This window comes from Oncorhynchus kisutch, linkage group LG13 (genome assembly GCF_002021735.2).
Source record: "Oncorhynchus kisutch isolate 150728-3 linkage group LG13, Okis_V2, whole genome shotgun sequence".
Taxonomy (NCBI): domain Eukaryota; kingdom Metazoa; phylum Chordata; class Actinopteri; order Salmoniformes; family Salmonidae; genus Oncorhynchus; species Oncorhynchus kisutch.
The window spans coordinates 51,375,571-51,389,797 of NC_034186.2; the positions used below are offsets into that span (position 1 = coordinate 51,375,571).

Sequence of the window (14,227 nt, forward strand, 5' to 3'; positions counted from 1 at the left end):
CTTCCCCACCTTAAACACCCTAGTCTCCTGGGGCCTCCTACCCCCCACACAGACTCGGACCCAATTTTCGGCTCACCAGGGGGATCCATCACAACAATGCTTATGTAAAAACACGGTTGTACCATCTGCAGCGTCTCCTGGATAACAGGCACGTAACCTGCCCCCCACCCCCAACCTCCTGCAAAACAGACCCCCTCCTGGGATATTGCCCTCACAACAGGCTGCTCTCCCAGGAACAACGGGCATGTTTTGTATAAGTTGGCATTGTTCTTATTGGGTGGTTGTGTACAGTATAAGGGGTAAAATCATAGCAATGGTAACTGGCTATTATGAAGCTCTCTATTAACAAATATTAACAAAAACCACATCAGGGCACCACTTTTGAAGTCTGGGAAACATCTAAGACACTTTTTTTTTGTGTAGATACCTTTTAATTCAAGTGCACATGCACTGTTTAGTTAGCTGTGTTTCTCTGTAGCACACGTGATAGTGTTAGCAAAACAAATGCCTACTGCACTGATGAGAATAATCCTGAAATAGTTCTACCAGGTAGGCAGAGGCTACTCTTTAGTTAGTTATTGTTATAATTGATTAGGTTTTTGGGAAAGCCTTTCCATCTACCAGAAGACAGTTATCATTAGCATTGCTGTATTTCTTTTCCTGTTCCTTATTTTTTTGGTGTGGTCGCAACAATTTTGAGGCAATGCGCCTAAATGAATACAGGGGAAACACTGGCTGACATCAATGTCCTCCTATCACTATGGATTTGGGAGATTTTAGAAATTGAAATATCAGGAGTGAGCTGCTGAGTGAGAGGGTGAATGAATGAGAGGAGTAGGACAGGTGCACTGGGCTTGGGTTCTGTGTCTGGCTTTGTCTAGCCCAGCTCTGCATGGTTTAACCCACGTTGGCCTTATGTGCGATCTGCTCTACAGTGTCACTGATGGCCATGTGGAGGCTCTTACTGTGACTATAGCTATTGGCACCAGACTGCACTGGTGTCACTGCCCAGTCTGTCTCTCTCTTTAGTATAGTACTGTTGGCCCCTTGTTTTATTTGGCCCCCCAAGTTTTCAGGGAAAAATTAGTTTTCATTGTTGGACATAAGACTGTAAAAACACCAGGAAATCCACTCGAAGTGATTTTAATTTAAGAAATCTGTTCCCAAGTATTCCCACGCAAAATAGAGATGTGATCGTATACAAATTTAAGCAAGGTTTGAAATGATTGTTTTAGTCAAACATTATCTTTTTGGGCATCTTGCAGTCAATTTGCAGTTTACAAATGATTTGTAATTACATTTGAAGTCGGAAGTTTACATACACCTTAGCCAAATAAATTTAAACTCAGTTTCACAATTCCTGACATTTAATGCCATCTATTTGGTGAAGTGCATCAGTCCCTCCTGCAGCAAAGCACCCCCACAACATGATGCTGCCACCCCCATGCTTCACAGTTGGGATGATGTTCTTCGGCTTGCAAGCATTACCCTTTTTCCAACAAACATGGTCATTATGGCCAAACGGTTCTATTTTTGTTTCATAAACCAAAGAACATTTCTCCATAAAGTACGATCTTCGTCCCCATGTGCAGTTACAAACCGTAGTCTGGCTTTTTTATGACAGTTTTGGAGCAGTGGCTTCTTCCTTGCTGAGCGGCCTTTCAGGCTATGTCTATATATATATATTTATTTTTAATTTTTATTTATTTATTTGTCACATACACATGGTTAGCAGATGTTAATGCGAGTGTAGCGAAATGCTTGTGCTTCTAGTTCCGACAATGCAGTAATAACCAACAAGTAATCTAACTAACAATTCCAAAACTACTGTCTTATACACAGTGTAAGGGGATAAAGAATATGTACATAAAGATATATGAATGAGTGATAGTACAGAGTGGCATAGGCAAGATGCAGTGGATGGTATAGAGTACATTATATACATATGAGATGAGTATGTAATCAAAGTGGCATAGTTAAAGTGGCTAGTGATACATGTATTACATATAGATGCAGTAGATGATATAGATACAGTGTATACATATGAGATGAATAATGTAGGGTATGTAAACATTATATTAGGTAGCATTGTTTAAAGTGGCTAGTGATATATTTTACATTTCCCATCAATTCCCATTATTAAAGTGGCTGGAGTTGAGTCAGTGTGTTGGCAGCAGCCACTCAATGTTAGTGGTGGCTGTTTAACAGTCTGATGGCCTTGAGATAGAAGCTGTTTTTCAGTCTCTCGGTCCCAGCTTTGATGCTCCTGTACTGACCTCGCCTTCTGGATGATAGCGGGGTGAACAGGCAGTGGCTCGGGTGGTTGTTGTCCTTGATGATCTTTATGGCCTTCCTGTAACATCTGGTGGTGTAGGTGTCCTGGAGGGCAGGTAGTTTGCCCCCGGTGATGCGTTGTGCAGACCTCGCTACCCTCTGGAGAGCCTTACGGTTGTGGGCGGAGCAGTTGCCGTACCAGGCGGTGATACAGCCCGCCAGGATGCTCTTGATTGTGCATCTGTAGAAGTTTGTGAGTGCTTTTGGTGACAAGCCGAATTTCTTCAGCCTCCTGAGGTTGAAGAGGCGCTGCTGCGCCTTCTTCACGATGCTGTCTGTGTGGGTGGACCAATTCAGTTTGTCTGTGATGTGTACGCCGAGGAACTTAAAACTTACTACCCTCTCCACTACTGTTCCATCGATGTGGATGGGGGGTGTTCCCTCTGCTGTTTCCTGAAGTCCACAATCATCTCCTTAGTTTTGTTGAGTGTGAGGTTATTTTCCTGACACCACAGGAGATGGAGATGTTGTTGCCTACCCTCACCACCTGGGGGCGGCCCGTCAGGAAGTCCAGTACCCAGTTGCACAGGGCGGGGTCGAGACCCAGGGTCTCGAGCTTGATGACGAGCTTGGAGGGTACTATGGTGTTAAATGCCAAGCTGTAGTCGATGAACAGCATTCTCACATAGGTATTCCTCTTGTCCAGATGGGTTAGGGCAGTGTGGTTGACATTGCATCGTCTGTGGACCTATTTGGGCGGTAAGCAAATTGGAGTGGGTCAAGGGTGTCAGGTAGGGTGGAGGTGATATGGTCCTTGACTAGTCTCTCAAAGCACTTCATGATGACGGAAGTGAGTGCTACGGGGTGGTAGTCGTTTAGCTCAGTTACCTTAGCTTTCTTGGGAACAGGAACAATTGTGGCCCTCTTGAAGCAGACTGGGATAGGGATTGATTGAATATGTCCGTAAACACACCGGCCAGCTGGTCTGCGCATGCTCTGAGGGCGCGGCTGGGGATGCCGTCTGGGCCTGCAGCCTTGCGAGGGTTAACACGTTTAAATGTTTTACTCACCTCGGCTGCAGTGAAGGAGAGTCCGCATGTTTTGGTTGCAGGCCGTGTCAGTGGCACTGTATTGTCCTTAAAGCGGGCAAAAAAGTTATTTAGTCTGCCTGGGAGCAAGACATCCTGGTCCGTGACGGGGCTGGTTTTCTTTTTGTAATCCGTGATTGACTGTAGACCCTGCCACATACCTCTTGTGTCTGAGCCGTTGAATTGAGATTCTACTTTGTCTCTATACTGACGCTTAGCTTGTTTGATTGCCTTGCGGAGGGAATGGCTACACTGTTTGTATTAGGTCATGTTTCCGGTCACCTTGCCCTGACTAAAAGCAGTGGTTCGCGCTTTCAGTTTCACACGAATGCTGCCATCAATCCACGGTTTCTGGTTTGGGAATGTTTTAATCGTTGCTATGGGAACGGCATCTTCAACGCACGTTCTAATGAACTCGTTTTACTGTGGATATAGATACTTTTGTATCTGTTTCCTCCAGCATCTTCACAAGGTCCTTTGCTGTTGTTCTGGGATTGATTTGCACTTTTCGCATCAAAGTACGTTCATCTCTAGGAGACAGAACGTGTCTCCTTCCTGAGCGGTATGACAGCTGCGTGGTCCCATGGTGTTTATACTTGCATGGTATTGTTTGTACAGATGAACGTGGTACCTTCAGGCGTTTGTAAATTGCTCCCAAGGATGAGCCAGACTTGTGGAGGTCCACATTTTTTTTTCTTAGGTCTTGGCTGACTTCTTTTGATTTTCCCATGATGTCAAGCAATGAGGCACTGAGTTTGAAGGTAGGCCTTGAAATACATCATCAGGTACACCTCCAATAGGCTAATTGACATTTTAGTCAATCAGAAGCTTCTAAAGCCATTCTATAATCTTCTGGAATTTTCCAAGCTCTTTAAAGGCACAGTCAACTTAGTGTATGTAAACTTCTGACCCACAGGAATTGTGATACAGTGAATTATAAGTGAAATAATCTGTCTGTAAACAATTGTTGGAAAAATTACTTGTCATGCAAGAAAGTAGATGTCCTTACCGACTTGCCAAAACTATAGTTTGTTAACAAGAAATTTGTAGAGCGGTTGAAAAACAAGTTTTAATGACTCCAACATAAGTGTTTGTAAACTTTTGACTTCAACTGTATGTTCTGGCCCCTATCATCCGCTCAAAAACAAATCAGGCCGCAGCTGAATCTAGTTAATGGTCCCATGTGTTAGGTTTTAATTATCAGAGTAAGAACTCGACGGACACTTTGAAAGCTTAAACCAAGTTTATTCTTCCTAAAGGATCGAACAGCGCAACAGACAAAAACATGTTTACAATGGTGGTGGTATATGTACCCCAATTTGTGGATGTGGATTCTCCTCCTCTCTAAACACTACTTCTCTGTTAGGCAGGAAATTAAGTGACGCGGGCAATAAACTCTTCCTTAACGTGACCTGACCTCAACCCCCTTCATCACTAATCCACTGCTCTCCATTTTTCAGTGCTTCCACGTGATTGTTAACTTCTGGTGTAGACCTAAACCTAGTCACTTAAAATTTCAGTATGATACCTGATAATTTATCCTATTCAAAGTTCAGGAGTTAGAACCCAGAATCCATCACTGGTTTAGAGGGCGTTGAGAGATCTGAAGAAGAAACCTTGTAAGGTAACTTTGTATTTTTTTAGGTAATGTTCTAGAGATCTGTGATATGTTGTAAAGATGTAGACCCTAACTGTGGTTAGAACTGTTTTCCAGCGGTTATTTAGACTTATGCTAGGGAATGCAATCCTATGACATCAGCTCTAGTGCTCTGCTACAGCTCATGATGTCATAGGGTGGCATGCAATTCCTAGTTTACTACAGATTTTGACAAGAGTCTTTGGGTTAGATACATTATAGATATATCAGATGTCATATTTAAAGGTAATGACAACTTTTGAGTTTCATAATTGTCTTATGGCAGGTTGCTATTTAGCTTCTGTATTTTATACACCTTTTCATGACCTGGGCATTTTCATGACCTTTGCTCACTGGGGAGCAGATTCCATTTCAAGACCTCTCAGTGACCTACTGGTACGCCCTACATGGAGTAGAGAGCCTTTGTCCTCAGTGCTACCTGCTCACAGTTCAGCAGGTGCTGGGTGTTAAATATTTAATCCAGTATGCCATGCTTTAATTAAATGAGCCACGGCTGTGTGTGCGTTATCAATGTGATACTCGGGGGAAACATCCCTTTCGCCCTATTGCGGGCTGGAGGGGAGTGATGCATTATTAATGATATTTACTTTTCCACTTGTGCCCCGGCCTAAAGTACCACCACTATTTGACTATTACTACGAGAGGGCTTTGGCCACGGAAATGGAAGAAGCGCACAATAAACAATCAAACATGCTGATGTCTTTGAGTTCTTGTAAAGAGAATTTGACAACGGAGCAGAATTTGTCTCCATGAATCGACCTACGTTATTGATGACCAAAAAAATGTGTTTCCTTTCCTCTCAGGTGGTGCTGTGTAAGTTCCACACAGTGTTCCTGTCTCAGAAGGGACAGGTGTATACCTGTGGACACGGGCAGGGAGGTCGGCTGGGACACGGGGACGAACAAACATATCTGGTGAGAATACTATACTGTATTGCAGGGGTAGGACCAAGACATTGTTTTACAAGTTACTCTTAGCACTCAAGTCCCAAGTCAAGACCATTAAGTGTCAAGTTTCAAGTCCTAAACAATTCACAATGTACTCTTCACCAAATGTAATACCATTTCATATTTTTAACAAGAGTAATAGTTAGTATATTACATTTACGCAAATCATGAATGCTTTTAAAAACATATATTTATTACCCCCCCCCCCCCCTCCCCCAATAGTGGATCGCTATGGGGTACAATCGGGCGATGTAGGCTTGTACACCATCACCCAACCTTTGTTTTAGGAGTAGCAGTAACATCAGGCAGGATTTAGGCTACCAACTGCCTAGCCAGTTGTTGCTCAATCTTGGGTGCAATGATCACGTTCACGCACTGACTGACTGTGGAGGCTCATTGATTAAACATTGTTAGCCTACATGATACACTAGTAAAGTAATAAAATATATACAGTGGGGAGAACAAGTATTTGATACACTGACGATTTTGCAGGTTTTCCTACTTACAAAGCATGTGGAGGTCTGTATTTTTTTCTACTGTGAGAGACGGAATCTAAAACAAAAATCCAGAAAATCACATTGCATGATTTTTAAGTAATTCATTTGCATTTTATTGCATGACATAAGTATTTGATCAGAATTCCGGTTCTCGCAGACCTGTTCGTTTTTCTTTAAGAAGCCCTCCTGTTCTCCACTCATTACCTGTATTAACTGTACCTGTTTGAACTCATTACCTGTATAAAAGACACCTGTCCACAAACTCAATCAAACAGACTCTAACCTCTCCACAATGGTCAAGACCAGAGAGCTGTGTAAGGACATCAGGGATAAAATTGTAGACTTGCACAAGGCTGGGATGGGTTACAGGACAATAGGCAAGCAGCTTGGTGAGAAGGCAACAACTGTTGGCGCAATTATTAGAAAATGGAAGAAGGTCAAGATGACGGTCAATAACCCTCGGTCTGGGGCTCCATGCAAGATCTCACCTCGTGGGGCATCAATGATCATGAGGAAGGTGAGGGATCAGCCCAGAACTACACGGCAGGACCTGGTCAATGACAAAGAGAGCTGGGACCACAGTCTCAAAGAAAACCATTAGTAACACACTACGCCGTCATTGATTAAAATCTTGCAGCGCACGAAGGTACCCCTGCTCAAGCCAGCGCATGTCCAGGCCCGTCTGAAGTTTGCCAATGACCATCTGGATGATCCAGAGGAGGAATGCGAGAAGGTCATGTGGTCTGATGAGACAAAAATAGAGCTTTTTGGTCTAAACTCCACTCGCCGTGTTTGGAGGAAGAAGAAGGATGAGTACAACCCCAAGAACACCATCCCAACCGTGAAGCATGGAGGTGGAAACATCATTCTTTGGGGATGCTTTTCTGCAAAGGGGACATGATGACTGCACCGTATTGAGGGGAGGATGGATGGGGCCATGTATCGCGAGTTCTTGGCCATCAACCTCCTTCCCTCAGTAAGAGCATTGAAGATGGGTCGTGGCTGGGTCTTCCAGCATGACAACGACTCGAAACACAGCCAGGGCAACTGAGGAGTGGCTCCGTAAGAAGCATCTCAATGTCCTGGAGTGGCCTAGCCAGTCTCCAGACCTGAACCCAATAGAAAATCTTTGGAGGGAGCTGAAAGTCCGTATAGCCCCGAAACCTGAAGGATCTTGAGAAGGTCTGTATGGAGGAGTGGGCCAAAATTCTTGCTGCAGTGTGTGCAAACCTGGTCAAGAACTACAGGAAACGTATGATCTCTGTAATTGCAAAAAAAGGTTTCTGTACCAAATATTAAGTTCTGCTTTTCTGATACTTATACTCAAATACTTATGTCCTGCAATAAAATGCAAATAAATTACTTAAAAATCATACAATGTGATTTTTCTGGATTTTTGTTGTAGATTCTGTCTCTCACAGTTGAAGTGTACCTATGATAACAATTACAGACCTCTACAGGCTTTGTATGTAGGAAATACTGCCGATTTTGCAGGTTATCAAATACTTGTTCTCCCCACTGTAGCTGTCGGCTATATTAGCCACGATTTACCGTTCTTTGTGCAGCTTCAAATGTCGAACAAAGTATGGCAATTGTCTGTAATTTTCTTCCCGCATGTTTTGCAAGTTGCAATCCGTTTTTTGTTGATACAGCGTAGTCTATATATCCGAAAATAATAATTTAGGGTATCATCCTTCCAAGGGCTCCATCTGAATTCACCCACCGACATTCCTCTGCACTGCCATGCACAGCTTTTTCTTAGCTGGCACAATTCGATTGGCTGCTGTCCGATTCAAACTAATCCGTTAAATGAGGAGTTGATGCGCTGTGCACTTTTTTAATAGCATACTGTTTAAAATATTTGGGCTTGGGATGGGTATCAAGGTCGAGGGTCGAGTCACGAGTCATTGGTGTTAAAGTCGAGTTGCAAGTCATCATGTTTCTGACTAGTCCAAGTCATGTGACTCGAGGCCACGCCTCTGCTTTATTATATCTGACCTAACATCATTTATTGGTCACATACACGTGTTTAGCAGATGATATTGCGGTTGTAGCGAAATGCTTGACCTACTTGACCGACTGTTTTGGCCTGTATTATAATAATTCTGTTGGTGCTTACATTTGTCCTTTTTCACATGTATATTCTACGTGTGTGTGAATTGGAAATGTTTTTTTTTGTTGCATATCCTACTCCCCCTGAGACACCCTTGGAGAGGGAGCCATTATTGACAGCGACCCTGGAGCAATTAGGGTTAAGTGCCCTTCTTAAGGGCACATTGACAAATGTTTCACTTAGTTGGCTCCGCGATTCGAACCAGCAACCTTTCGGTTACTGGACCAGCGCTCTTAACTGCTAGGCTACCTGCTGTATGGCTGTCTGTGTTCACATGCTTCTAGCTTGGTTAGCTGTAACCACTCCACCCTGAGTGTACCTGGGGTTTAGTTGCTGCCTCCTCTCTCTATAACACCATTTTGTTAACCTGGGTTCAAACAGTTTTTGATATGTTTGAGCTTGTCTGGCACAATGGATTAGTTCCAAAAGTGTCAACTTCAATATTGCCCCATTTCTGAAGGTACTCCAGGGCAGGCTCAAGCAAATGCTCAAAGTATTTGATATATTTAAAAAGTCAAATAGGGCTGTGGATTTTGGGCTCATGTGCCTATCATCTGTCAGGTTCCTCGGATGGTAGAGGGGCTCCTGTCTCATCACTGCTCCCAGGTGGCTGCAGCCAAGGATCACACAGTGGTGCTGACCGAGGAGGGCTATGTCTACACCTTCGGCCTCAACACCTTCCACCAGCTGGGCCTGGCTCCCCCGCCCGCCTCTAGCCACCTGCCCAAACAGGTAAGAGAGCACCTGGCCATCATAGCTAGGCAGCTAGATGTGAAGTTTTCCCTTACCATGTGACCGGAGTAGGACAAGCTAAGGAAAACTCCCGGGGTCTCACTTATTATGACAATTGCATAAACAAAATCAATGCAAGAATACTTACTGCATAAATTTAGTTTTCCTTTTCAATCAACGTAAACTTATGTAAATGCTTAAATCACATTGACAAAGTGCTTTATATTAATGATTTATGAACGTGACACTCATGGCCCCCGGACCCATCATAAGACAAACATGTACACAGAGCAGACACTTGAATGTGTGGTATGCTGAATTACAGTTTGGATTGGTTGTTGACTGACATTGGTCTTGACCAATTGGATGCAGGTATTCTCCAAGACCCTCAAAGGCAGGACTGTGATTGGTGTAGCTGCAGGGAGATTCCACACAGTGCTGTGGACCAGGGAGGCTCTCTACACAGTGGGACTGAATGGAGGGCAGTTGGGTAAGTCATTATGACTGGCACACCGTAGCAAAACATGAAACTTGAAGCTAAGCCAAGGCCACTATAATGATATGCTCTATTATTCCCCTACCATTATACATGGTGATGATTGACTTTTGACATCTAGGCTACCTGATGGACCCAAACGGGGAGAGGTGTGTGACCGCGCCTCGCCAGGTGTCCGCCCTCTACCACAAGGATGTCACCATCGCCATGGCAGTGGCCAGTAATGGGGCAACGTTGGTGGTGACAGAGAAGGGAGATGTCTACTTGCTGGCTAACTATCAGTGCAAGAAGTTGGCATCCAGGTGACTAAACCGATAGTGGAGAAGTGACTACCAGGGTTGACGTCAATTTCATTTTGTTCATCTCAGGAAGTAAACTGCAATTCCAATTTCTCATTGAGGAGAATTGTAATTAAAATTTACCTCCTGAATAGACTGAATTCCAAATGACATTTTCTTTATGATAGAGATGACATTAACCTAAGATCCCTCTAATTAGCATAATACAAAAATGTCAGTTTAAGCTAGAGATATCTGTTTTGCATTGAATGCGACACAATCCACCGCATCTGCCTGTTTAACACTTCCGCATTTGCTGTGAAGGGTGACAGAGCTCGAGGGGTGTTTGTCAGACCATGAGACATCCCGAAAATCAGTCTAATCACAATCTTCTAGAGCATCCGACCAGTTTGTGGCCTACAAAATATTATTAGGCCCGTTTGTGGCCTACAAAATATTATTAGGCCCATTATTAGCAACCATCACCCCTGTGTTCCAATGGCATGTTGTGTTAGCTAATCCAAGTTTAACCTTTTTAAAAGGCTAATTGAGCATTAGAAAACCCTATTGCAATTATGTTAGCACAGCTGAAAAATAAGCAATAAACCTGGCCTTCTTATACTTGTTGACTATCTGGCGCATCAACTTTCTTCTGAAACTCATCAGTCTATTCTTGTTCTGAGAAATGAAGGCTATTCCATGTGAGAAATTGGCAAGAAACTGAAGATCTCGTGCAAGCTATGTACTACTCCCTTCACATAACAGCACAAACTGGCTTTAACCAGAATAGAAAGAGGATTGGGAGGCCCTGGTACACAACTGAGCAAGATGACAAGTACATTAGTGTCTCGTTTGAGAAACTGACGCCTCACAAGTCCTCAACTGGCAGCTTCATTAAATAGTACCCACAAAACAGTGAACGTCAACAGTGAAGAGGTGACTCCGGGATGTTGGCCTTCTGTGCAGAGTTCCTCTGTCCAGTGTCTGTGTTCTTTTGCCCATCTTAATCTTTTCTTTTTATTGGCCAGTCTGAGATATGGCGCTTTCTTTGCAACTCTGCCTAGAAGGCCAGCATCCCAGAGTCGCCTCTTCACTGTTGATACTTAGACTGGTGTTTTGCGGGTACTGTTTAATTCAGCTGCCAGTTGAGGACTTGTGAGGTGTCTGTTTCTCAAACCAGACACTCTAATGTACTTATCCTCTTGCTGTTCTGGACGGAATAGAATATCTACGGGATCTTCAGTTTAGACTCATGGGTTAACGGGAGAGCGTGAGAGATGTGATAATTTTACTCAGTCACTCAGTTTCTTTCCCATGCCCGATGCCTCTCTTTCAGACAACTGAATATCCGGAAGGTCCTTGTGAGCGGAGGCAGCCTGGACCATCGTGTGGACCCCCAGGTCCTGAACGAGGGAGGTGGAGAGAAGGTGGCCATCCTGGCCCTGGATGAAGCTGGGCGGGTAAGGACCAGCTGGGTCCGATACATTGAAAAATACCAAATACTTAGTAGTGACTAGCTACAGCCATTTGTTGGTGGATTCTTAATGTTCACTCCATATGATCACCTCTAGCCGACGTATTTGAGTCATTGATCATCTTATCCCTGTCTTTCTCACTTTGTTTTTTCATGTGTCTGGATGTTATGAAGTTTGGATGATGTGTGTTGATCTGTATGGTCTTTTATGTTTATCCAATGTATTTGTTGTCGCCACTCACTGACGGTGCCTTTCTAATTGTCCCCCTGGATTATTAAAGTTGTATTCAATTGATTTCTGTCTCCCTCCATCAGGTGTTCTGCTGGCGTTCAGTGGGTGGTTCGGTGAGACAATGCAGGTGGGTGTACGGGCGCCAGGTGTTCATGTCGGACATTGCCCTGAGCAGGAACAACATGATGTTTGTCACACGGGAAGGGGAGGGCTTCAGTGGACAGTGGCACGGAGAGTACAGGAAGAGTGTGGAGAAGAAAGGTGAGATGAGAAAATGGTTTACACTCATAGCTCAGCGATGACATAATGATACTTTTGAATACTTTTGAATACTATCAGTATTTCACACTTTCCTCCTTTACATATATGGTGGATGATAAACTTCATGAATTATGGACTAAATTTGACTAAAGCATTTTTCCCTTGTGTGCTTTAGATGGGAGTGTGGAGGTGTGTGGTTACCCAGAGGGTGGAACTGTGTACGAGCGAATCCGCTTGGAGAAGCTCCCCTATGTCCACCGTGCGGTCAGCATCACCATGGACTCCAAGGGACGCAACTTTGGAGTGCTGCAGTCGGACCCCAAAACCAGGTACTGTTCCTCTCTGTGTGTTGTCACTTCTTTAAAACATTTGAACTATGTCGTCTTCATTAGGCCACACTAACAAAAAGTTTTGAAATGGACAAGAAGTGTTTGTGGATGTACTAACTCATTTTTGGAGCATTTTGTGCCTACTGAACAAAATCTGATTTCTCTCCTTCCCCCGCCCAGCCTGTATGAGATTCCCAGCGTGTCTCCCTCCTCCTTCTCCCAACACTTCCAGAGCCTGCTGGAGGAAGCGGACGAGACGGATAGTATTCACGACGTGACCCTGCAGGCCGGAGACCGCACCTTCCCCGCCCACAAGTACCTCCTGTCCATGAGGTCCGAGTTCTTCAGGAAGCAGCTGGTGCTGGATGGGGAGGAGGGAGACTGGGAGATGAGGAGGAGTGAGGATGCGGTGGGCTGTGATCTGCTGGTGGTGGAGACGGTGAGCCCTGAGATGCTGGAGCACGTCCTGAAGTTCATCTATACGGATTCCTGTGATCTGCTGGTGCAGGGCCACTGCCCTCGGGTCTTCGGACAGAACCAGAAACAACAGGGCCCAGACCCGGAGCAGGAGCAGCTGATCAGCAGCCTGCAGGACCTGGGCTTCCATGAGGGCAACTTGAGGGACCGCTCGGCCCTGGAAGTGTATCGCTCGCTGACCCCCTCGGCCCGAGGAGACGGAGACAAGCCCAAAAGCAAGAGTACCAAGCCTGGGAAAAAAGGCAAGGGAGGCAAGGCTGGAGCTGGAGAGGGAGGGAAAGTCAACCCGGTCAAGACCTTACAGGGTGTAGCCAAGAAGCTCGGCATGGGCAGTCTGTCGGCACGGTGAGGACTGAGTTTGTTATGATTGTTGTCCCCCACGATGAAATCGGGTAGTGTACTGTGCGTCTGTCTTTGTCCGTAAGTACGTTCGTCACACGCGATATCTCAGACCGCTCTGGCCCGATTTTGACAACTTGGGTGAATGATGTCTTGCCACAGAGATCCGGCATTTACAAAATTATACTGATTGGCCAGATGGTGGTGCTATAAAATGAGATTGAAAATGCCAAGTTTGAAAGGTCATGCACCTCACCCCGGTTTGACCTGAAGTCATGAAATTCAAAAACAGGTCCTTCTCCCCACACTTGCCTCGGGGACACAAGGTCCGCCATGATGGATACTCCGTCATTTAGAATTTAGTGAAAAACATTTAAGATGCTCTTCTGGCACTGAATGACGAAATTTGATATGTGGCATCAATGGAAGAATGTCTCTTAATGCAATATTTTTAAACTAGTACCTGAAACAACATGACCAATAAACATTCAGGTGGGTGTGGTTTGGCACATAAAGGCATATAAATCAGTCAAGGATATTTGTATTTATAAAAAAATATATATAAAAAAAGTACACATTTTCGCAAACACTGTCAAGACTCATATCGACCACACGGTGGCGCCATTACAGGCACATGTTATATCTCTTGATCTGTTTGACTCGGAGTGAGAATTTGGCACATTTGCTCAGGATATGAGTCTAGCTAACCCATGAGATATCTGTCAACACTGGCTGATTTTGTCTCGTGTGACCTTTTGCCTTGCCATAGAGATCCAGCATTTGCAAAATTACTGATTGGCCTAAGGGGGGTGCTATAGTAATCATCTGTATGTACGTTATCTTAGACACCACTTGCCCAATTTTGACATTTGTGGGGGACAACATGTTTACTGTTATTTGTCTTGCTATTAACTTCTAAGCCTTTGGGGGCTTAACATTTGGAATTGTTTTAAGATGGTCATACCATGGATCATTTAGCTATTTGATTTGGAATTTTAGGACCCCTGTAGGTATAAAAATATATATATATCAA

The 14,227-nt window shown here is 44.3% G+C and overlaps 1 protein-coding gene across 2 annotated transcripts in view; it reads left to right on the forward strand.

The window, feature by feature from the left end:
- Positions 1-14,227, forward strand: part of LOC109902211 (inhibitor of Bruton tyrosine kinase-like) — a 41,193-nt gene that overhangs the window by 11,411 nt on the left and 15,555 nt on the right. For both annotated transcript variants that reach the window (XM_031786532.1, XM_020498374.2), the window contains exons 5-12: positions 5,823-5,933; positions 9,138-9,308; positions 9,681-9,798; positions 9,926-10,106; positions 11,419-11,542; positions 11,872-12,049; positions 12,225-12,378; positions 12,559-13,200. In XM_031786532.1, coding sequence (XP_031642392.1) covers positions 5,823-5,933; positions 9,138-9,308; positions 9,681-9,798; positions 9,926-10,106; positions 11,419-11,542; positions 11,872-12,049; positions 12,225-12,378; positions 12,559-13,200 — 1,679 coding nt within the window. The remainder of the gene's footprint in view (positions 1-5,822; positions 5,934-9,137; positions 9,309-9,680; positions 9,799-9,925; positions 10,107-11,418; positions 11,543-11,871; positions 12,050-12,224; positions 12,379-12,558; positions 13,201-14,227) is intronic.